General features: G+C 37.8%; 1 protein-coding gene across 2 annotated transcripts; it reads left to right on the top strand.

The window, feature by feature from the left end:
• The first annotated feature begins 554 nt into the window (after window positions 1-554).
• LOC149021563 (uncharacterized) lies at window positions 555-25616 on the top strand. Of its 2 annotated transcripts, none has more exons than XM_089149795.1 (16): window positions 555-740; window positions 3885-4437; window positions 4549-4832; window positions 8926-9215; window positions 12721-12900; window positions 13200-13955; window positions 15303-15397; window positions 15535-15594; window positions 15684-15772; window positions 15888-15944; window positions 16056-16673; window positions 17180-17254; window positions 17804-17874; window positions 18004-18061; window positions 23960-24233; window positions 24437-25616. In XM_089149795.1, exons 3-16 carry the CDS (start codon window positions 4812-4814, stop codon window positions 25156-25158), a joined length of 3366 nt encoding a protein of 1121 aa, XP_089005921.1. In that variant the 5' UTR covers window positions 555-740; window positions 3885-4437; window positions 4549-4811; the 3' UTR covers window positions 25159-25616. The 2 variants fall into 2 exon arrangements, with proteins under 2 accessions (XP_089005921.1, XP_089005920.1); XM_089149794.1 differs by having other exon boundaries at window positions 4549-4838.

Genomic DNA, 25616 nt, shown 5'->3' with positions numbered 1-25616 from the left:
GGAGTAGGAATAGAAGTTAAAGGGTGTCAATGGATTAGAGGACTAATTGGTTTAGAACAAGTACTCGAGTTGAAATCTCGTGCTTCCGTCACACTCCTCCACCATTTAGAAGGTGAGCTGACCTCGTAGTTTACCTATGGTCCCTTGAGGATAGAGGATCCAGACTCCAAAATCCAAATACCCCTCCAGAGTCTTGTAAACCAAGGCATGCATTTATTGGACCAATTAATTATCGGTTCATAATTGGAAAATGATTTGGTTTTCTATTGATTAATTCTCTCATAAGTTTTAAACGACTAATACTCGTAAGAGGATTCTTTTTTTTTTGGTAAACTACTCGTAAGAGGATTCGCGTATTCCCTTACTTGTATAAATAATTAACTATATAAAGGCATAAATATATAAAATGGGAAAAAGATATTTAAAGGCGATAGATCCTTTTTATACGGCTAGGATTATCTAAGATCATATCTACGTGGCATAAGTCTCATAGGTCACCCAGAAAATTATAAGTGGCCCACCTAGAGAACTTCTCCCGCTGTAAATCCCTTCTTTCGACTCACGATAAACCTTGCTGCTACAGTTCATGTCCCAATTTACTCTTCCCGTCCGATCACTGAAAATCGGATTTTATTTCTTCTTTTTTTTTTATCCTTTTCCAATTCCGTTCAATTAAAAAAAATAAACAAACCTAATCTTGTTTTCGGGTTTCGACGGCGATCACTCTACCCTGTTCTATGGTGAGCTTGGTTTTGATTCATTCACTTTGTTTTTGTCTTGTAGGATTTACTTGTGCAATTTCAATATCGTCGTTTTAGTTTGCATGTCCCATTTTTAAATTCAGGAGCTATTTACTAGTTCTGTTTGATTTTGATCTTATTTTTATTCGTTTCTCTGCTTACCGTAGTTCTTTTCATGCATGTCAGTATTTGTTGCTTTAATTTTCAGTTTACAGTTCATAATTTCATTTCCATTTATGTTCTTTTAGATCTGAGTCACTTCATATGGATCACGGATCGGAGTTGCATGTATAGGGTTTCTCTACTAAATTGTTAATTAACCAAACGTTTTTTCTGAATTGATGAATACAGTACACACCATGCACATAGTATTATTTTAATTTTGTTGATTTGATGTCTTCGGTGTACCTTGTTTTTCTCAGTGAAATGTTGTTTTTGGGATGTATGTTGACTGTGGGTTGTCTGAAGAGGTCTTAAATAAAGTTAGTTTGCTTTGGGTATCTCTTTAAAGTTCAAATGACTTATCTTCTGATTACTGTAAAAAATGGTAATAGTAATATAGGTAAGTATGAATTTTCAGTTTTCTTGTTAGCCTTTAAATATTTTTCCTTTTTTATTTATTGTTACTACTACTACTACTACTGAGTAAACGCATGCAATGTCCTTGGAGGAATCCAAATGAAGCTTTCAATTGCCCTAAATTATACTTCACCCCTCCTACCAAAGAAAATCTGGAATCTAGAATTGTTATTGCTGTTCAATTTTTTGAGGAAAAAATCGTCATTATTGTTATTATCACTACTGTTTTTGCTTCTTTGTGGAGCAATTACAGCAGTTGAGAACAACAGAACAGGAATATCATTATTAATTCTGATGACAATGATAATGGAATTTCAAACACTAACCATAATAAGCAAAATACTGATAAAGAGTCAACAATCATCATCATAATAGCGATAGTACTAATTAAGCCAGCGAGAACACTTGGTTTTCATTATGAGGATGGCAACTTCATGCAAAAAATGCCAAAGGGTAAAACTGATTCTACTCCATCCCATCAATTAGAAGTGGGACTTGAAGTGGGTTACTTCAAAAACTCATTAGTGCTCTTGTCAAAGTTCAACCTCAGACTGGAGATGATAACACAACAACAACCTTTTTATATGAAAATCTAAACCCAATTCTGGAATACAACTTCTCAAGATTGTCTTAGTACAGATAAGACAAAAATAGAAGTGCCTTTCATTTATCTGACTGATATTTCCCATTTACTTGATGGTGTCACTCTTTGGTTGATACCTTTGTAGTTACTCTGTTTTGATTTACCCTTGCATAACCCTTTTCATTTGGGTAATTTATGGGACCTTTTATTAATGAACAATCACTGTTGCTTGCTATTAAAAAAATTGGGTTCATTATGGTATCCATAAAATTTCATGCAAGTTAACAATACATGGTGTCAAATAACACTTGCAAGAATCTGAATCCTTATCCAAGCTATATATAAGCAGATGCTTTTTCATAGTGCATGCCTTATGTGTATCAAAATGATGACTTTCTAATTAGCATGTTAAAAATGTTTCTTGGAGTGCGAATTTATAATAGTGCAATACACATGATTTTACTAATTTCGTGAAATAATCCTACTTGTGGTATATTTAATGCTAATACCTGATATTTAATTTTTGAAAATATTTATTGGGGAAAGGCTCTGTGAGCTTAAGTGTACACTTTTCCTCACATCCTATTTGTTATTATTTTCTCTCTCCTTTAATGAACGAATAAACAATTTCTGTGTGAGAGGCTTGAGAGTACCCTGCTGGCTTAGTGAACTCTCTTTGAATATTTATACTTGCTAGTTCCTGCCACCTTTATGTTTGAAATTCTGGTGCAAAGTATACATTCCAGGCTTTCTAGCTTCATGAAAGTGATATAAGACCATGCACTTTGGGAAAGTAATCCATATTGCAGAAAAGCTTCTCAGTTTCCATGTTTTGGATACTGAAATAAATATCCAAGCTGTCTTCATTATGATCAATAATAACTTTAAAAGTATTGAAAAGATTAGACTAGAATATAAAATAATAAATACAGCAATATGCTGCAACTGGATACTTTAAAAGTTTTCTTATCATTAAAGTAAAAGGTGGAGTGAATATGAAAGAAGCTGAAGAAAGCAGATAGGAAGTAAAGCTTTTCTTTGGTCATAGTTGCTTTCCATAATCTTGGTTTCGCAGACAAACTTTCTCCTTGTTTTATCAGTTAAATAACTCAATCAAGCAGTAGAAGCCTTTCATGAGAGCTTAAAGAAATTTTGCAGCTTTTCAGTTTTATTAGAGATCAAAGGCTCAATCCTTAAAAGATCCTTAAGCTGCAAATGAGGAAGAAACTATGTACATGCAAATATTGTTTGCAATCCATGACCAATGCTTTCACATTTTAAAGAGCTGCTGTGCATTTATTAGAAAAGGATCAAGAAAAATATATCTGCTCCATTGATGATAATGTCCTATGGAGGTTTTTCCTTTAACCATTGCTTAGTTGGAGTGAGGAATGTTGAGGGATATGCTTGATTCAGTGTAAGAAGCTTGGATCAAATAGGGATAACTAACTGAAGTACTGAACAACCTTTTCATATGTGAAATATCTTTTAGCTTTTTTGTCAATTTAAGTTCACCATACATTTAAAATGGGCCGGAGAAAATAAAAATAGAATGAATCAAACCAGCCAATATGTCAAAAAATTTCACAATTTTCGAGACAAAGAAATAGATAATATATCTTCTGAAATCAATTATTGAACTCTTAACATACCAGGTTGCATACCCGTTGTGCAGTACATTCAGATTGTTCCAAGGCATTTATTGGTTCGGAACTTTTAAGTTATTGGTTATCCTCATGTGCTTTTGTGCCTTGCTTTCCATCATTGTTATCAATCCAAAGTTATGTTTGTCCTCCTGTACCGTTGGGCCTTTTTATCAATTAGTTGTTATTAATTCCAGTTCTGCCATGTGAAATGGAGATTGGTTTGCAATTTTGGTTTCTTAGGCTGCTGTTAACAGACTGTTTGCCATCACTGCTGCCAGTGAGTCTTTTGAATTGGGAAGTTCATATCTTCTGGTTATATCTTGACATCCTGTGCAGGTGCAACCATTGCAGTTTATGCTGTCACGTTAGCATTCTAAATTTGGCTGCAATGTGCAGCACTTCTATGAGTTTATCAAGTATTATTTTGTATTCTGGATTGGGAACTCAAAGTGGTTGGAGGAATTAATGCAATGGTGGCCAGTGGCAAGTTTGATCCTTCTGCTGGTAATCCTGATAGGCCAACTTACTCCAGCATGCAGCGTGGGATGTATAGTGGTGCGTCTATGGACAGGTCAGGTAGCTTCCGTGAAGGCATGGATAATAGAATCCCTTCTGCATTACTTAGCATGTCAAGAAGTAGTTCTTCAGTAACTCAAGGAGATGTGACAAGTTTTTTCCATGGTTTGCCTTTCAACACTAAATTGATGACACCGGACAATAGATTCCCTAGACCAGGAGAAGCTACTAAAAGAGTCATAGCTTCTGTTCTTGGTGTTTCACCAGATGATTCTCCATCTGTATCTTTAAATGGCAAGCCATTGGCTGCCTCCTTATTGGAGGAGCTCAAAAGGTCGAAAGCTAATATCAGTGAGAGTGCTGACAAGGCTGGGTATTTGTCCCTTTCCCTCCCCTGTTATTGTAGTTTTGCTTCCTCTTTTTTATTATAAATTTTGATATTCTTCAACAAGGTAACAAGTTTATGAAATTTCTCATTATGCAGGCAACGATTAAAATCCTGGGATGAACTTATATTCAAATTTGACAAGTGCTTCCCAAGCATATCACTAAAAGAAACGATCTCGCGTGGATGTTTCATTGAGTGACCGATCCACTATATCATTACCTGGGGATCGAGCAGTTCTTGGTGCAAATATAGCTAAACTGGGATCCCAAACTCATGCAACGTCAAGTAATTTTGATTTTGAACCACAGAAACTAGAAGAAAGAAGTCAAAGAACAAAACCTGCTTTACCTAACAAACGAATGCGGACCTCTATGGTTGACGTACGGGTTTGTGGCTGGAACTTACTAGCTTGACTAATTTGCACATTCTTGTTGATACCTTTTTATGTTTTATTTTTGAGTAAATTGTTCCAGCACCCCAAAACAAAGGCCTTTAAACACTGACATGCCACTTTATCTTTCATAAGCAAAGGCACTCCAAAGAGGCTGTTTCATTGGATACGTTAGTCTAAACCATAGTTGTCAAAGCGTCCGCCTGGGTGGCAAAGCGGTTTTTCAACTGCTTTGTTTTGAACCACTTAATTGACGCCCAATCTGCAAAGGAACTTGAAGGCCCAAAGTGATATAGAACCTATTTTTTGCTCCGAGGGCAGCTGGCAAAAAAATGTGAAGCATAAGCCATACTCAACATCAAGAATCAATGAATCAATAAATGCCTAGGCGAAACACTTTGACAACCATGTTTTGATAAGATGAACTTATGTTTGTGTTCTTTTTTTGAATAATTTTTCATAATTATGATTATTGAATGCTTGTTTTTTTTGGATGAATATGACTATTGAATATTTGTTTAGCTTATTATAGAAAGTAGTTGTATTGAAAAGTAGTTATATTGAAAAAATTTGACCCAACCGCTTTGGTTGCCTTATTGCCACCAAGACACCGCTTTGTCGCCTAATTGCCTAGGCAGGGCCCCCATTGCTTTGGTCGCCTTGCCGCTTTGACAACTATGGTCTAAACCATTACTGAATGCTGTTGAACCATCAACTTTTTTTTCCTTAGATCCCAGAACTACCCATTTGAATGGTGCAGACATTAGTCTAAACCATTACTGAATGCTGTTAAGCCATCAATTTTTTTTCCCTTAGATCCTAGAACTTACCCATTTGAATGTCATGAGATTACCTAAACACCTTCATCAAAAGGGGGAAAAGAAAAGGGAAGCAGCAGGCACCATCAGCTTCATCTGAATACGCAGAATTTTCATATCAAAGGAAAAAAACTTCAGCTACCAATAGTGTCAATTAGAAGACATAGTTTCTGCCTTAAAGTCTCTTTGAAAGCATTCACAGCTGGTGGCAGCTATTTGCCGCTCCTTCAGCTCCGCAATAGACATCCCAAGACCCTAGAATGGCTCCTAAACCAAATTTTTTCAACCATTACAGCTTCCACATAGATCAATGTATGCCTTAAATTCAATTTCTAAATGAGAATCTTGAAGCCAGGAATGGAGTGGGCGATAAGCAAGTAGACCCTACAGGTAGAGAAAGGCGATAAAGAAGAAGTGGAAGGAGGCCCGTCACAATGAAAAATAAGTTAAGCTCGGGGTGGTGTTAATTTGCCGTACCGGACAAGCTATTTTCTGAATTCATCTAAATTCTATTTTCAGCAAGAAGATCACTGATAGACCTTTAATGGATTTTGGGTGCCTATCTCAAGCTTGGTGGCAATCATAGAAAACTGCTCCGTAATTTTGATTGCTCCATGATCTCGATGTCTCCAGGTCAGCAATAACAGACTTTGGTACTGCTGTGCCATCATCTGCATATCAGCTTGACTTGCAAATACTTTCTTTGTCAGGCTGTTATAATTTGACAGACACGGGTATTCCCTCAATGGGAAAACTGGGTCAGAATCTTGTAGGGTTAAACCTTCAGTGATGTAATTCAATCAGCTGGAGAAACCTATTGGAACTTGCAGTTTCAATCACTGTCAATAGAGTTGCAGGTTCGGCTGCCAGCAAGATTTGGAGCTGATGGTGTTTGGTTTTGGTGGTCATTCAACTTTGTGCTTCGAGCTTCAACAAAGGAGTTCTTAAATTTCAAAATGTGATGGGGTATGGGGTGGGAGAGAAATCAAGAAGAGTTGTTGGACAATAATGTCCATGGAGAAGGGGTAGATGAGGCATTTTCTCATTATACATAAGGGCAAGATGGTCTTAAGAACTTTACCACTAATCATTCTAACAAAACTGGAGCTGGGTGCTTATGAAAAATAATGTGGGGTATAAGCATTTAAAGACCTCTGTTTTGGGGTGCTGGAGCAATTTCCTCTTGATTTTTTTATGTTTTGCATCATTACTGAGTTTTTATATGATGTCTCATGGTATTTTGTTTTTGTAAAATGACGTCTGCAGTTATGTAATTGAGGTATACTTTCTATTTTCATAGTGCTTACTGTATTGTATGTTGAACTTCTTAATCCATTTATATCTTACATTCTTGTTGGCATCTTTCTGTCTTTTAATTTTACTTTTAGATGACTTTCACTTACTTCCCCTGAGATATGGTGTAAATTTCATTTTCACCCATCAAACTTTCAAAATTATGTGTTCCCTCGTACTTTCCAAATTTATTGGTACTTGCAGTCAGTATGTTAGTTGTGTCCGTTAATTGCAAACTCTAGGTGTATTAAAGACTTTTTATGACCAATATGCCTTCAGTAAGATAGAATGACATCAATGTTCCTCTTCCTCATCTTCTTTTGCTTCTTTCTACACTTCCCATCACAGTGCATCCCCCCTGCTGTGTACATTGCACCCTTCTGGCCTTCCTCTGCCCCCCGTGCATCACCACCCTTCCACTGTGTCAGATGACAAGATGGATATTTTTTTTTGGGGGAGGGGGGTGGAGGAAACACAAATGGAGTAGAAGACGGAATCATGGGGTCCGTGATCATGAAACAGCAGTTCCGTCTCTATTCTCGGAAGGAAAAAGAGAAGTGGAGATGGAGTTGGTGTGTTGGGAGGGTATGGGTTGATGAGATATTTGAAGACAGTGTGGAATGAGGTTGGAAAACCCTTCTTCTGCAAAACCCTAACGCCTTTCTTTCTGAAAAACCGTATTTCTTTGGATTCCTGATCTCATTATTGGTTGTAAACTTTTCTGGTTTTATCATATAGTTGGAAAAACCACTTTTTTAATTCTAATAATTGAAAATGTCCAGTGCATCGGACATGTCTCTTGACGATTTGATTACGAATAACAAGAAGTCAAGAGGGAAAAATTTCAGTGGCAGAGTTACATCTTCAGGTCTTGGCCTGCGCTGAAAATTTTCAGTGGCAGTACGATAGTTTCGCTCATCCGATGGCAGCGTACCTGGCTTGGGCGGGTTGAGCTTCTGTAATTGAAATGGGACTAGGCTTTATATTTCTACTTACGACTGGGCACATCTCAAACAACTGAACAAGTATATCAAAAAAGCCTTTTCAGATGTCGGTAACCCGAAACAATATTCAGCCCATTATTAGAGGAGCAGGAGATTAAAGGGAATGGCAGAAGTGTGAGGTGGGAAAGGTTTTCTATATTTATTTTTTATTTTCTTGCATCTAAGGGAAGAAAGTGCATTTTGGTCAACAGTTAAATAATTCTAACGTTTTCAGCAGCTAGATACTGGATTTAATCGCCAATTATTTTGAAAATTAGGGTGGTCCACGTAAGTCTAAAAGTTTGATAGGTGAAAATGGAATTACACCATACCCTCAGTGGAGGTTCATGTGGTTTTAATATTTTACTTCATTATCAGGTTTCAATATACTATCATGTTAATTGATTATTCAAATGATGGCATTGACAGATGTATTTGAGGTGCAGTTTCTTTTTCATAGTGCGTTTAAGTGGACATTTTATTGTTTATTACTTGATGTACCTTTAGTGATGGATTGTTTTCTGTTCCTGTATGTCCTCTTGTCAAACTTAATGATACTGTAACATGAAATGGCCTCCAGAAACATGTCAGTTTTATACTTTTATGATAGATGTGCTTTTAACTTCTATGAAGATGTGGATTCTATCTTTGTTGTTTCTGCTTTCTGATACTGTATTTGAAAATCATCTTGTTAGTCCAAACTCCGAAGCATCCCCATACAGCCATACTAGATACTACTGCCTGACATGTCCAAGGACCATGGAATGAGCTGTAGTTCAATATGCCACAGGACAGCAAAAATACTGTTCAAACTTCGAGTTCCCCTAAATCCCAGTCCACTGCTCATATCTCTTGTACTTGCATATCAAGTGGCCCCACTCCTTTCCCTCCCTGCTCACCCCCCTTGCTTTTTTTTCTTTTTCTTTCTCAATTTCCTTTGCTTTCACATGAAGATTCACTTGTCCTAACGGATGCAGTTCATGTGCAGGCTAATGGCCTTGCGAAGCCTCCTGTGGTCATGGAGAGGGAAAAAGAAACTTACCGACTTGCAAATAGTGGTGCAGTGCAGTCTGATGAAAAAGACCGTACATTATCAATTAATGTAGATGGTTGGGACAAGTCAAAGACAAGGAAGAAACGCTCTGGAATAAAATCTGATGCTTCTATGAGTACTGTGTTGGCAAGAGACATCGATGGAGACCGAGAATTGAAACGTACAATGCAGCAAAGGCTTGTTCCTGATGCACGACCAAAGCTTAGTAATATCCATGGTTTCAGGTGTGAATCCTTACAATGCATGGCCCTTCAATGACTACTACAATTTTCAGCATGAAAAGAATTTATCAATTACATGTTATGTGATGGATAAAGTAACTTTATAAAAAATATATTAGATATTACTGTGATAGTTTATCAAGTGGATCCGCAATAAATTAGGGTTTAGAGAACCTCAAAGACCAGAATCGCAGGAACATAGGAGCCAAACCAACAAGAAAACTTCAAAATATCAAACCAACCCTGTTACAGGCGAGCAGTTTGCAAATGATTATTGAAAATTGATGGCCAGTTACTAGTTATGGTAGGATCCCATTTTCAGTAAGTTTCCAAAACCCAGACAGAACTATAAACCACAACCATAATTACTAACTCAGATTTGGAAACCAGGAAGTAGAAATGCAGAAAAGAAACTTGAATTGAAGAACAATTAGAAACTAGAAACCAAATAAAAACAACTGATGGGGGCGATTCCGGAATAGAAAGTAGACACCAACCTGAAAGCAGCAATTAGAAACAAGTATTTTAGAGGGTAAAAATTAAATACTAGTGGTACAGTGATAGCCTGAGGTCAAGGCAGCAAAATAGCCTCTCAGTGAAAATTGCTGAGGTAAGGTTGTATAGGAAAATTCTCCCCCCCCCCCCCCAAAAAAAAAAAAAAAAAAAAAAATTCTCAAACTTGAATAACCAATTGAAATGACCTGAAACCATGAAAGAAAGAGGAAAAGGTTGGGAAACTGTGAGCTGTTGCAGGGCTGATGGATACCCCATAGGATCAGCCTCAGCCATTAGAGTATGTGCTCTGGCTCATCTCTCCTGCCACCACGCATTCCTAGAAATGATCATGAAGTTCCCAGAACCTCTCTCTGGTTTGCCCAGGATTCACTCAGTGCTCGCCTCTGATATTCCCAAGCTGACACTGAGTGCTGTGGGGGAATCAATGTTAGACAAAATTTCTCCCAAGCAGACCACAACCCCCTGTGTATCACTGTATACCTTTCAATTGTTTACACCACCGGCTGGAGCATTCTGTAATTACTGATAAATTTTGCGTGTATCCTTGCCTTCAACGAAGAGAGGTCAGGCCTATCAAGGGATACATATCCATCTTGCAAAATAGATTGACCTTCTATCCACTGGTAGACAGTGCACAATCAAATTTACATGGTTTAGTAGAGTTCCTAAATCCACCTAGTGCCCAACTCTGGGCTTCACATATCACCCAACAACACTAAACAGTTTTACGATGTTCACTGCACCTGCAGTCCAGGTAATGTAGTACTGTATTTGATTGATCAAAACAGTAGCCAAATAGGACCTTTCACAGGGAATCAGTTTCAGATTTGATGGACTTAAGGTGAAACAGAGTTTAGATGGGAAAGAGGGCTAGTGTAATTTCGGTTATACTAGAATACATAATGTGGTGGTGAAACTTGACAAGAAGGAGATTCTTCAAAGTGATTATTTTAGTTATCTTGGCTCAATCATAAATGAAGTAGGTGATAGAGAACAATTCTCCCAGAGAATTTGAATAGGATGGATGAAGTGGAGGAGTGTCTTGGGTTTTGTGTGATCGACACATTCCTTAAAACTTGGGAAGAAAATAGTATAGGACCATCGTATGACCAGTTGTAATGTATAGTGCAGAGTTTTGGGTAGTTAAAAAGCATCACATAGATAAAACTAGCATAGTGGAAATGAGGATGTTGGGATGGTGAGTGGCAAAACTAGGAAGCATAAAGCAAGGAATGATCATATAATATTTGGTATAGGAGTAGCTTAGGTGCATGCTAAGCTATACGAAGGTTGTTTGAGCTGGCATAGCCATGTGCAACGGAGGCCTTTAAATGACCTAGTACAGAGGTGTGATTAATCCAGATTGAAGGAGTTAAAAGAGCTAGGGGAAGACCTAAAATAACCCTAGAAGAAGTGGTGAGAAAAGGAATGAATTGCTTAGGCCTTGGATCCAGTATGGCCTTGAATAGAGCTAAGTGGAAAGGAAGGATCCATGTTGTCGACCCCATTTAGTTGGGATAAGTTTGAGTTGTAGTTGTTGTGAAGAATAGCTTTATCCCACAGCAACTCTTAGAATCTATACAAATACGTCACACTGATTATGCAACTGGAAACATCTCATGTTGCAAGGAAGTGGTTGTGATCTAAAACTCCTTGTTGTAGTTTACTCCTAGATAACGTCAATGAGCCATACCCAGCCCCAACAGTTGCTGGAATGGACAGAGAAGGAAAATGGAAAGGGGCTGGCAGTAATCCTTGAAAGCTGCCTGCAGTGACATTGGAGAGTGTTTTTGTTGATTTGAGTTTCTAGAGACCTCATACTCCACATGAAATCCTGTCTTAATTTTCATCCAAGACTTGTCTCATTCTTTCTCCAATTGATTTACATAGTAGCCTCTTTCTTGGAATCCTTTGTACCCTTGGGGTCCAAAGACAGGAGTTTAAGAGAAGAGTTTGCAATACAATGCTTAAGCCAACGGTCAATCTCTGATTCAATGTTGCAAAACAAAGATTGCAAGAGACCAAGAAGAAGGAAGAAGATGAAGAGGAGATGGCAGGGGAAAATGTGGGAGGGAATTTTTATCTCTCCTCTATGTTGATTCACTTAGCTTAAGAAGCACAAAATTACTACCTTATGCCCATTCTCATATAAGATAGCCAAAAGGGAGGTAAAAAATAAAAAAGAAAAAGAATACATTACAACACCGATAACAACATAAGGGGCATATATGTAAAGAAACCTTATTTTAACTCTTTACATCGAAAACATTCATTAGAGGGAGTCTCATTCATTGGGATTTTCCCCCTGCTCTCTCTATTTAGAAGATTTTTTTGTAAGATGATTAGTAAGTCTAAGGCTAAAGACATGGGAAAACTCTTTTTTTTTCTATAGCAAAAAAGGTATTTTTAATCAAAATAACTGAATCATTTGAAACTAATTAAGATCTATATTTTAATAGAATATTTGTCAAATTTTCTGAATCATTATTCTCAGATTCACTAGACCACTGTTGTCGACCTAATAGATTTATTTATTTATTTATTCTCTAGGTTAACTGGTTTAAGATAATATAGTTCCTGACCCAATATCCGGAGATGAGAAATCTGACCGACAATCCTTTCAAAATGGAATCTTCATCTGCATTGAATATGGACTTCACCTATTCAGATAGGAAAATATGATTATTTTTTTCCCACTCCTTCAATTCAAACTGCCTTTAGTTAATGGCCCCGTAGGGATTGCGACGACTCTCTCCAACTGAGGATCTTTTGGTGAATTATGGGATGCTGAGTCATAGCTTCTCCTCTTCAAGTGTGGGGTGGGGAGAGGGGGACAGATTGACAATCTGTATGCAATCACAGGAAATTTTGATCTGTTCTTACTCTTTTATTTACCTATCCAACTTATTCCCCGGTTGTTATTTTCAAGTGATCTTGCTTTCCTCATATGTACCTTGTCCTGGGTATCCGTGAGTTATAACAACTTATACAGGTCTGCCCCTGCTAATGGAGCCACTGGAGGTGGAAAAGTAGATGTGAGCGCTCAACAAAATGGCCTTGGCTTTCGTTCGTCCTCCACTAAGACTGATCAAGACAACTGCGTTCCTGGTGATAGAAAAGATCGCACTGTTAGTTCTGAGAAGGAGAGGGTCAATCTCAAAGCTGTTAATAGGTAAAGTGTCATCTTTGGCACATGCATCACCTTCGGTTTTCCATATGTTTTGTCTTTGTTTTTCACCTCATTAAATTTCTGCTGTCTCTTCCCCTCCTTTTTTCGGTCTTCTGGTGCTGCAAAATCCAGTTACTTCCTTTCCGTAAGGGAAATTAAATTTTTTTTTTTGGTTGCTTTCTGATCTGTTACTCTGTGTTTTCTTCACTTTTAATTAGGCAATTCCATAGTTCTTTGTTGCTTTTTATGAACTTGTATATTTGAATATTGCCAATATCACTTGTATGATATATGATTTCCAGGTCAAATGTTCGTGAAGATATTCTTAGCTCTGGCCCCAGCTCAATCACAAAATTGGGTGCATCTGTCAGGGCACCAAGATCAGGTCCTTGTATCATACCCAAGTCATCACCTAGTCCCCATCGAGCAATTGGAGTTACTGAAGAATGGGAGCTTTCACAATGTATGAACAAGATCCCAGCTGTTGCTGGGGCTAGCAGTAGGAAACGTCCCCCATCAACTCGTTCTTCATCACCACCTGTAGCACAGTGGGTTGGGCAAAGGCCCCAAAAGATATCTCGTGTTGCAAGAAGAACAAATCTTGTCCCTCCTGTTCCAGTTCTGGATGAGAGGACAACTCCAGTTACAGGATCCCATGCTATGGTTAAAGAAAATGAGCAGGGATTCCCAAGACGCTCGTCCAGTAATGCTTCTCAGCAAGTTAAAGTGAAAGATGACCTTTTATCTTCAGCTGCATCAGAAAGTGAAGAGTCAGGAGCAGCTGAAGTCAAATGCAAAGACAAGGTAAAGAAGTCTGGTGGGCCAGATGAGAAAACAGGACAGAATGTTCATAAGGTTCCAACTGTAGTTTTGCCATCGAGAAAGAATAAAATGTCCACTGATGAAGATCTTGGTGATGGTCTTCGGAGGCAGGGAAGAACTGCAAGGGGTTTCACTTCAACAAGGTCTAGCTTACCAATTTCTGTTGGGAAGGTTGATAATGTACGCACTGCAAAACAGCTTAGAAGTACAAGGCTTGGTCTTGAGAAGACTGAAAGGTAATCTTCATTATGTTATCCAACATGTATTCTGTATGACCTTTTGATGTTTATTAATGTGGTATTAATATTAAAACCTCTCAGTCATGGTTATCAAAGGCTATGCAAAGCATCACCTAGCATCAAGGTGTGCAAGCGCTTTATTGTAGTTTATTATTTTTTGATTTTATTGTATATACTGTATTGTTATTGCCTTATTGGTGTCGCGCATATGTTTTTCAGACTCTGATGTATTGAAAACAAAACAACATGAAAATATGTGAGCTTTTATTCTATTTTCAAAAGTAGTTCAATAAGCTTGTGTATATCATATGTATAAATTGTGTCACACAGAATCTCCCAAACAAAATCAAAAGAAGGACTCTGATTTTGTCAAAAGATACCCTCGACTTAGAAATTCCATCTCCATTACTGCTCTTGCAAAATGTAAGTGGCAGTAGTTGTGGCTGTGGATGCTGTGGATGGTGGTTGTAATGCTGTCGTATAAGATTTTATATTCAAAACAAATTGAGCAACTGTTAGTGATACGGTATCAATAGAACGGTTTCTGGTCAAACCCCAGAAAGAATGGGGTTTGCCCTACCCTACAAGAGTTGGACTTAACTGAATAAATTCGATCAGCTTTAACTTTTAGTCTTTTACTTGTTATTCCTGTGTAAGAGTTGAGTTAGATCTTGGTTTGAACTTTGATTTTGATTTGAACTAGGATTTGTGTTTTATTTCCCTTAAATAGCTTGTCTTAGGAATTAGGACGCAAATTCAGGTTGAATATTGAATAGAACAAATTGAGTGACAAGGGATTATGTGATTAGCTTCCACCCCCCCCCCCCCCCCTTTCTTCCTCTTCCTATTCTTCTAATTCCCCTTTCCTAGAAGTCCATGATAGCAGACCATTCCCAGGTGTGCATCAGTTAGTATAAGTCATTTATGTTTGTCATCTTGTGATTATATGATTATTTAGTCTGGGGTTTCTTGATTTTGTGTTTCACTTATTCTGTAAAGTTGTGGCCATTTGATCATGTAACTCCTTGATTGTTGATTGCAATTTAATGTTTAATCTTCGGATCCTTGATTACATTCAGTTGATCATGATTAGTCTGAGGACTTTTTAATGGTTGTTCAATATTTATTTATTATGTAAGTAGAACTGTATAGCTTTAATATGCAATTGCTAAATAAAATACTTCATGATTTCCATATTGTCAAAAAATCAAGGCACTTAAGAAGACCGTCTAACACCATAGTTGCCACGACATCTTGATAATTGTGCTCCAGTATATAAATCTTTTTGTCTAATATTGTCGCCCTGTTGTTAAAACCTCTTAGTAGATTAATTTCTTGTTTCAGTAAAGCCGGCCGTCCACCGACTAAGAAGCTGTCTGACCGTAAAGTATATAAACGTCCCAGGCTTGCTGTAAATGGTGGAACCATGCATTTTCAAGGTATTTCATATCTTTCTCTCTCGAATTTTATTTGATGTCTGGATTATTGACTTAATAGAACATCTTCTACAGATTGTGAATGACACCATTGTTGTTTCTTCATCTTGTTCATTATTTTTGTGCTTTAATTTTTCCAGGAGAAACCGATGATAGCCATGAAGAGCTACTGGCTGCTGCAAAAGCTGCTATAAATCCCAGTACTATTTTCATGCTAATTATTTATTATTGTGTTTCTTGAATGGTTGTTTTCTTCAGGCAGGCTGACTTGTATATTTATCAAATGCAGCTCATGCTTGTTTAAATTCATTCTGGAGACAAATGGAGCCTCTCTTTGGCTTTGTGTCAGCTGAAGATGTAACTTATTTGAAGCAGCAGGTAATTGCCTTCTATATTCTAATTTCTTAAGTTGCATATTCTTGTATCTTATGTAGGTTTCTTTCTTTTTTTCTTTTTTAATTGAACTTTGTTCGTGCATTGATGACGTTAGCAGATTTCTGACATTGATAAGTCTGCCATGGATAATATGAGTACCAAACAAAATTTGAAGGTAAACCTTATCAAATTTTATTTTATTGTTATTATTATTTAAGGAAATTGGTGCCACTTCAGGCTACTGTTCTTTTGGAGATTTTATGGACATTTGGCTTCCTTATTTCAGGATGACTTTGGAACTGATTTGTCAGAACCAATTGTAAGCCCTTTCGATACAGATGATTCTGGTATTGTCCCAAATGCTGTTGGATCAATTGAATGTGAGAAAGATATTGCATTGATGAGTGAAATAAAGACTGAAAAATATTTGTCAGAGCAACTGCAAGGAAAGAGGGATCATGATATAATTCCGCTTGCTGAAAGGCTTATTGCAGCTCTAATACCAGAGGAAGAGTATGATGGATCTTGTCCTATAGTAGATGAAGATGCCATGTTCAATATTTATGGAACTAACGCTGAGCTGGATGAGGAATTGAATTCCAGTGGTTTAAGTCAACAAGAATTGGGAAACTTTCAGACAGTTGCACGTGCTGCTTCAAATGGCTATAGGATAAGGGCCACTAGGGGTTACCTTGACCAGATGGAACATGGTAGCCCAGGAAAGGTTGATTTACCTTCAGCTCCAACTTCGGGAATAGTCTCCTGGCACTCTCTAAATGGTCTTCAGCCAAACAATGCAGTGATGCCTGTCAAGGCTTGTACTGAAGTTCAGTATGCAAAGATGAACATGAATGAAAGACTTCTCCTAGAGCTTCAGAGTATTGGCATTTTCCCGGACCAAGTGGTATGTTTCCCTTTGTGAGAGCACTTACTGCCAATGTATGTTCTTAGTCTTCAACTTCAACTTCGCTATATTAAGGTTTTGCATGCTTTTGTAGTACAACATAGTCAGGTTGCCATTCTGCATGCATAATCTTTTTATTAGTTTGGCAGCCCATGAGAGGAAATAAGAATTGGATGATTTGTTGGAACTGCAACCCGTGGCTGGAGGCATGGAGCTACTTCACTTAGTGCTCTATTTTATCTGTTTCTTTTAGTATTTGATAAGGTTTTTAAATAGCTGTAGTTTGGTTTGAATGAGATTTGAACTGAGTGCTTTTCTTGAAGTTGCCTACCTTGATTGGGGCTGCTTCACCGGGACTCCGGGAGTGTTTTATTTCATTCCCCCCCCCCCCCTCCCCCCCCCCCCCCCCCCACCAATTTTTTTTTTTTTTGACAAGATTCTTTATGGGATATATGTGGTTTGAAAATACCATTCACCTCCTAATTTACACGTTACTCTTATTTCAGCCTGACTTAGCACAGCGAGAAGATGATGAAATTGGGGAAGAGATTAGCAGATGCAAGGAGAAGCTTCAAGATCTGGTATTCATTACGTAATTTGTGATTTTACTAGAATTACATGTTCACTTCTACCAAAACCATGATATTATAGTCGAATTTACTAATTTCCATTAAAAAAATTTAAATGCACTAAATATTTATTGGCTGACGGATGCACGATTCTAAATGACTGTTGGTCCCAAATCCATTCTTCGTTTCTGTTTTTTTGGTTTTCCTATTGCGTATTGATGGTTCAAAGCTCTCGTGTATTTTCACATGTTGTAAGCTGCTATTGTGACTGTTCCCCTGTATTTTAGTAAATTGTTTATTGTATATAATGATGCTTTTGTATCTGTGTGTGTGCAGGTGCCTGTGTTAATGGCACGGAATTAGCCATAATTATTGTTTTGAATTTATCACTGCTTATGTTCATAGTAGTTATCATGGATGTTGTGATGCATTCCCAATTTATATTTCATTTAGGGAATATTTCATTGCTGTTCACTCTATGAAACATGTACAATGTACAAGAGTCTCTGTGTCTGACTGTAGAGTACTCATGATGTCTTTCTCATGATACTTCTGGTGTAGGCTAACAAGAAGAAGACATTACTGCTTGGGCTGGAAAGTTCTGTCTCAGAGGCAAGAGAATCTCAAGAAAGGTAACAACTGTGCTGACTGTCATTGGATTTCTTTGATGACTTCTCATTTGATTGTTAGCTACATTACTTATTTTTCCTGATATTTGTGTTTGCGATGGTCTTTTGATGTGATAATTTTTGAATGTGTAGAGAGATTGAACGTAATGCCCTTGACAGACTCGTTGTAATGGCGTATGAAAAATATATGGTAAGTCTTGTATATATGCATAATTTGTATATATTATTTTCTTGAAGGGTATTAATTAAATTATGCGTCTTGCATTGACGATCATTTACTGGCAATAAACATTGAAGATCTCAATCAAATTGCCAGGCCTTTTCCTGCTTTCTACTTGCTTCCATAATGTATAGTTATGAGGAAGAAATTAGGTAGGCCATCGGTGATCTGGTTTGGTAGTTCAATTCTGTGCTGATTTTCCTATGAGTAGAATGTCATGTTCTCACTTATCTTTCTGAATTGAGCATAAAGTTTTGACTCCATTTGAATCTGAGGTGAGGATCACGAAATCCAGAGTGGCATATAACTTGATCTGACTTAAGGTGGGGATGAATCTGATGATGATCCCTGGGTTCAGAAACTCAATTGGTTATCAGCATGGTCCCATATGAACAAGAGAATGCTCAAATGAAATATTTTATGAAAAACATTTAATAAACTGGAGTTTATGAGAAGATAGCAGAATCGTAATTCAGGAGTATACTTAATGTGGCTGGTTTGGAAATGAAGGAGAGTAGTACATGAGGGGGATCAACAATTAAAGGAACAGGATAGGGTTGGAAGGAAACTGAAATAAAGGATAGAGGAAAAAGTGATTGGGAAACAGAAAAAATAACAGGGAACTATCTAGAAAGGGGGGAGGAAATTGATCCTTTTTCACCTCTTGACAAACCATCGGTGGAAGACCCAAACCCTACAAGACTGAATCTCCCTCTTTTTGATACTTCAGTAGAGCTAGGTATTTAGGTCAATCTCTACACACTGTGGCCCTATGAGACCCAAGTGAAAACCCAGCAAAGGACTTTTATGTCATCAAGGAACGATACCTGAAAATCTTCCTGATGGTAGAGCACACACTAGTCTCAGTTACTGGTAAAATAACTAAGATGAAAGGGGCTTGAAGGTCTGGGTCTTAAGTGTTTGAATTTCTTATTTGAGGACTTTATACAGTTATACCTGAAATCTGAGGAAAAAAGCATTGGCATCCAGGTAGCTTTGTTTGGATTTGCTTTTCTTGGTTGCCTAGGCATTAAGAGTGATCAAAATCAAACAAGAGTACTACTTATGATGTAGCATTAATAGGGTTGAGGGCCAAAACCAAGATCTCAAATCAGAACAAGCCAATTGGAAGAGACAAAAACTGAGTGTGGGTCCAATTTGAGGATGAGAATTAGGATTAGTATTAATGGCAGGATTATATCAAGTTCATGTGGAGGAGAATATATGCTGGAAGTTGTAAGTTGTAACTAAATCAGGTTGTTAAATGTAGAGTTATGGAGGATTCTTAGTCAAAAATATGACAGAATGGTGAAAAGTTAATTTCGGGAAATCTGCTGGATGGATGGATCTGAAATTTGACTCAAGTTCCTCTTAGGGTTAGAGGAAGATTCTATCAGAGTTTTAACCAGTATATACTGGTTAGATTTGGCGAAAAGACATTTCCTATGATCTTCTACAAGGTAGATGCAGGTTGCCAAGGCAGTCAGCATGTTTGAACTTGAAAACTTGATAAAATTGGACATGTGGATGATAGGTTTTAATGGGTTAGAGGGTAGCAGCTAGGATCGAATGAAGAGGATGTGTATGGAGGCTTTAGTTAGATTTTGGATGAATTCAGTGGTGAAATAGGCCTGGGGATGGACTTTAGTGAAGGAACATTCCCAATATGAAAATAGCGGAAAGAAGAGAGGGTGGGGATTACCAGATCTTAACAAGAGCTGACTTCCCGAGCTAGCAGCTTGTAGGGCAGACCTTCACTGAAGATTGTTCGAGAGTCAAAATCAGGATATGGTGTTCCAATTAGAACCAGCATCCTTCTGGGCTTTGAACCACCAGAGAACCAGTGTCTTGGGTCTCAGCTCCTAGCAAAACACTCTCACCAAGAGAAGAAGGCAATGCCCAAAATAAAAGCTCATAAGCTAATTCAAATTCAATTAATTATTCACGTCTGATTTACTCTCCCACGATTCTTTTTGGGGGTTGGCGGGGATGGTGTAAATAGGGGACAATCATCCTAACAAACCCAATTTCTTGTTTTGAATTGAACTCCTAACTATTAACTAACCTGTGGCTGACCAAAACAAACCTCTCAATTTTTAACAAACTGAATCTCTTGTTGGAATGGAACACCTTACTATTAGCTAACCTGTAGCTGACCAAAAATTCCTTCTAAACTTAAAACAACTTGAGAAAAAATAGAACTCAATCCTAAATACAGGCTAATTAAGTTATGCGACTTTAAGAGGCCAAATGATCTCTAAATTAAACCAAATAAAATAGCTAAGGCTCTCTTTGGTACATTTTCGATTTATGATTGTTTGACCTATGAACGTAAATAGATGTATTTGGTATGATTTATGACCCCTATTTCTCAATAAAAAGATCAAGGTTAGTATATGATTATCACCAACTGTTAATTTTTGTTCATGTGGGTGCATTAATGAACATGCGCAGAATTACTACTTAAGTAGGGGTAAAATGGTAAAGTTACTAAAAAGTAGAACAAAACCTTGTTTTTCTCTTTCTTCAACCTCCACCTTGCTCCCATCTCCACATTAATAATATTTTAGGGATATCAAAGCTAGTCCTAACCATTGACTGGAAACCAAAAAAGTGATACATAATATGTTATTCACCCAACTATACCAAACCTATTTCTTGTTGAGTAATATATCATCTCCAGTAGTGACCAAACAATTATTTTTACTCAACCTATTTTCTTACTGATTATTCATAAATAGGTCATAAGCATAAATACAAATTATGCCAAAGACAGCCTAATTAATTGGACTGAAATTCGTGTACCACCTGGGTACCATCTGACATTAACTAGTGAGCCTCCAGAGCTACATAGTGCTGCCAGATACAGCTGCTTTGCCACCTGTCCAGTGCTTGCTTTTTATGCATTTGGAGTATTTTGTTGACTGGTGGATGCAAGCTTACATAAAGTAAATATTTTAGTACTTGTGTGAAGCAGATCCTGAACTGTGACCAGATGGCATGATTTGTTTTTGTTGGCTTTGGACTTTACCCACGTTGAAGCCTACATCATAAGGAGCATGGGAAAACACTATGATTTTCCAGTGACTGACAGATAATAATTGCAAATGAAATGACTTGTCAAGCACCCCATCTTTTGCTTTTCATCCATCCTGTTCCCCCATTAACTGATCCAAGGTTTCTAGCAGATTAGTTGCAGTTTGCATTTTGGCCAGGAATAGTGGTGATGTAACCCCAAGTCACGGGCCAGTCTTCAGGATCCTCTTCTAGAGAACCAGCGGTAATATTGGGTTTTAACCTTGCTGTTCTAGGTCAAATCTCAGACACTTCTTAATGGACAGCAGCTGTATGGCTCAAATAACACTGCGGCTAAGGGAGTTTTGACTTCCAAACCTTGGAGCCATGGTTAGGGGGTTTAGGGCTTAGTGGGGAATGATTGGGATGGCTATTAGGTTTTGACTAAGCTTTATTAGTGTTTTAACAGAATTTTTTTAAATTGCAGAATTATTCCTCAGGCTAGGGTTTAGGGTATTTTAGGTTTTTTAGGTTTTTTAAGTTCTAGGATTTCTAGGGATGGTGTCAAAGTGTAGTTAGGGGTGTTAGCGTGTTGAATCCAAAAGGGGGTTGGATTTGGGTGATTGGTTGAAGATTTGTAGGGCTCGAGTATTCTAGTGTTTCTAGGGTTTGAAGGTTGAAGATGAAGTGCAGTTTTTGAATTCTAATGATGGAATCGGAGTGAGGTTAAGGTTGAGAGTTAGAAGGGAGGGGAGTTATATTCAATGGGGAAGGGAAATATGGTGGAGGGGTAGGGGAATTATGGTTTTGAGGCTGGGGATGGGGGTTGGAGTTGCCGCAAGAGTTTTTGGGGGGGGGGGGGGGAAGGGTTCAGATGTTGCGCAAGGTTTGGGAGGGTGAAAAGGGTAGAAAGGGGCTGGGGGGAGGGGTACTTGATTTGTGGAGTAGTAAACTCGAAAACTGCGGAAGATTCTGAAGATCCCAAGCCTCCCGCAAACAATAGAGAAGGGGAGAATCTGGAAATTGCACAAAACTGAAAACACCAAGGCCGTGGGCTTCCCCTAGGAACCTATGATTTCCAATGTCTTTGTTCAATGCTCAGTTTTATTAAATATTTATTTTCTGTTTTGTTACAGCTGAGTGGGGTTATATTTTTGTAGCCTTTTACTATGAAGGAAATTATAATACAACTCAACAAAATAAAGTAGACTACTTAGACTAGGACTCAACAAGATTTCCATTTGGATTGGAATTCCCACTCACACCAGGAGGTCCAGGACTGAACTCAAACAACTAGAAGAGGAATTCTAATTAAGAACTTCTAAACAATTACTAACTATAAAATTAAAAGTTACTACTATGAAGGGGTTGGTAAAGTGAAACTTTCGCCCCTCACTAGGTTTGGCAACCCCTTAGGGCCACAGGAAGGGGCTGAATTTGGGCCTTCTTTCTACCTTGCCTTGCTGGCTTACTGTAGGACTTCTTAAGTTGAATTACTTGCTACAGTTACTCTGTCGATCTCTCTATCAAAATATCAACTGTTTGTATCATTTCAGCCTACAAAACTTCAATTATAAAATTGAATTGTCTCATGATTGTTGGTTGAAATTTTGACCAAGAGCTCTCTGGTGAGTCCCACATCAATTATTTAAGCTGTTATGTGCTTTGTTCTTGAATTTTCGCTGTTTCAATGTCGGTATCTGTTGGAACGTTCTTGAAGCTTCCTAGTAAATATTGGAACTTGGTTTACTGTTTCAGGACAAAACTCTTTCTTTGAAAATGTTTTTTTGGCAAAATGTATGATTGATGCATTGTTAGCAATTAAACTAGATAGGGATCAATTAAAAATATCAGACACCAGCAGTGAATCTACAATTTCACATTGCTGCAATATTCTTTTGGCAATAACTAATTAGTCTATTTTTGAAATTAAGAAAAGTACACAAGTATTAGGGAAGTGTCTCCTAAATTATGTATGTGATGGTATCAATCATTGACTCTATGTCTCTAAATTGTATTTGTTTACTTTACTAATTGTATTGGGTAATACTTACAGAATATGTAAGTCTACATTGGATCCAGGATTCAACTATATACTTCAAATGACCGGTGCATATTTAAGACACCACTTTATGTGTCTTCTGGAATATGAACATTCACATATGTTTATATTAGCCTAAAATAGGGTTTCCATGAATTGGCAAGACTTCATTTGGCTTAAAACCCACTGAAGCAACACCTAAGCATCACACTGGAAGGGACAAGAATTTTTGAAAATTTTTGCGGAAGTCTCGGCATCTTTGAATATTTTTTTCAGGACCAAGATGGCCTTTACCAAGACAAGATATGATATTATGCTTAGAATCTGCATTGCCTCAGCAAAAATTCCTGATTGCTTTTCTCATTTGCAACAGGGTGCAATATCTGTATTCAATTTTATTGCTAGGTGGCTATTTATTACTATCTAATTACTGCATAAGGATTTAAAGATTTACTAAGGCTGTCTCATGACTCTCATTTACCTTCTCCTTGTTGGCTTTTTTTACATGCATTTTAGCAAATGAACCACTTTTGATTGCTTCTTTTTTCTTTCTTTTTTGGGTGGGGGGGGGGATGAGTACTCTTTTTTACTGTTTGTTGTAGTTTAGTTGTTCTTTTACTCTTCTATTTGTGCATGCTGATAATTATGACACTACAATTTTAGGGAGGGTTTTTTTCCACTTTCTTACGCATGATTGTTTTTTCATGCTTCATTAAACCTTGAGTTCTTAATTCTCTTCATTTGATCAAGCTTCTGAGAATTCTTTTCGGTACTTTTCACACATTATATAATATTATGTTCATGTTTGACAGGCTTGTTGGGGCCCTCATGCATCTGGTGGGAAGAGTTCAAGTAGCAAAATGGCTAAGCATGCTGCCTTATCTTTTGTTAAACGAACACTAGAACGATGTCAGAACTATGAAAATACAGGCAAGAGCTGCTTTAATGAGCCCATGTTCAAAGATTTGTTTTGCTCCGTGTCTTCCCACTTCAATGATGCTGAACGCATAGATGCAATGACTGAAGGAGAACCTGCCAATCCTTCTGGTGACACTCCTAGCCGTTCTTCTGAAGTTAGGGTTTCAGGTACTTCACATATTGTCCCCTTGGAAAAATACTATCTGTACTCAGGTCCTGTGAAGTGGCATGCAAGTTCATATTTTTGTAGAATATGCTCCATTTACCAGTATGCTGTATGAGTTAGTGATGAATGAAACAAATTAAATAACCTTTCTGTGGTTAATATTGTCTCAGTTTTGGTGATTGATATGTGATTTTATCTGATGCAGCTTCAATGGGCTTGCATCCGACTCCTTGTGCAACTTCACACTTGCAACACAGCATAGATGCTTGTGAGAAGAATCATTTTGATGAATTCCAGTCAGGAAATCACCTGTCTGGACCAACTACTAGTAAAGAAGAAACATGGATGAGTAGAGTGAAAAGGAGAGAGTTATTGTTGGATGAAGTCGTCGGTGGAACTGGTGGTTCTTCTCTGAAAACCCAATCGGGTATCGGGAGTGCTCTTGCAAGTGGTACAAAAGGAAAGAGGAGTGAGAGAGAGAGGGAGGAAAGGGGGCAGAACAGAGATCTGTCCTCCAGAAACGGAAGTGGTAAAATTGGTCGCCCAGCATTAGCCAATGTCAAAGGTGAAAGGAAGCCAAAAACTAGGCTTAAGCAGAAGATGACTCATTCGTCCGCTTCTGTCAATGATCTTCTTGGTAAGGCTTCAGAGCTACCCAAACCTGTACCACACCCAGTTCTGAAGGCACGTGAGATGGCTAGTGATAGAAATATCAAGGAAAATGACATGTTGGGTTTGGAGGCATTCAATGACACTGAAAGCATTGATTTTTCAAGCCTGCAGCTGCCTGGGATAGATGTACTCGACGGGCAAGGCCAAGATATTGGTTCATGGTTGAATATTGATGATGATGGATTGCAAGGCGACGATTTTATGGGCCTTGAGATTCCAATGGATGACCTTTCTGAGTTGAACATTCTGAGTTGAAAATGATGGTTTAAACTGTCTGCACTGTATATTTCTGTGCATTATACAAAATTATTACATACAAGTTAAACAGAACATAGGTACCATTTTCAAGAAAAGATCAGTCGTGTTGATGGTTCATTTTGCAGCCAGGTCTGTAAGTAGGTTATATAGATTCTTTCAAGGACTTTGTCCGAAGTTCGTTTTGGAACAGACCATTTTGGCATTGTGAAATTTTGCCCTTCGCTAGTTGGCATGTTTTGACTGTACAGACCTTTTGTTTCAATGTACAAGCTATAAATCCCTATGTTTCGATAAGATAGCTGGTACTCATACTGATTGTAGCATTTTTTAACCAATGAGCAGAGCCAATTGTACACAAATTTTACATGCCTAATAAATTTGGTTCAGTTGATGTAATTTTTTCTCTTGGATCTACCAAATAAGAAGGTAATTTTTTTTTTCCTTCCCCGGTGGAT

Source organism: Hakea prostrata, chromosome 3 (genome assembly GCF_041222555.1).
Source record: "Hakea prostrata isolate BN-2017 chromosome 3, UWA_Hpros_2, whole genome shotgun sequence".
NCBI lineage: Eukaryota > Viridiplantae > Streptophyta > Magnoliopsida > Proteales > Proteaceae > Hakea > Hakea prostrata.
This window is presented reverse-complemented; position numbering and strand designations above follow the sequence as displayed.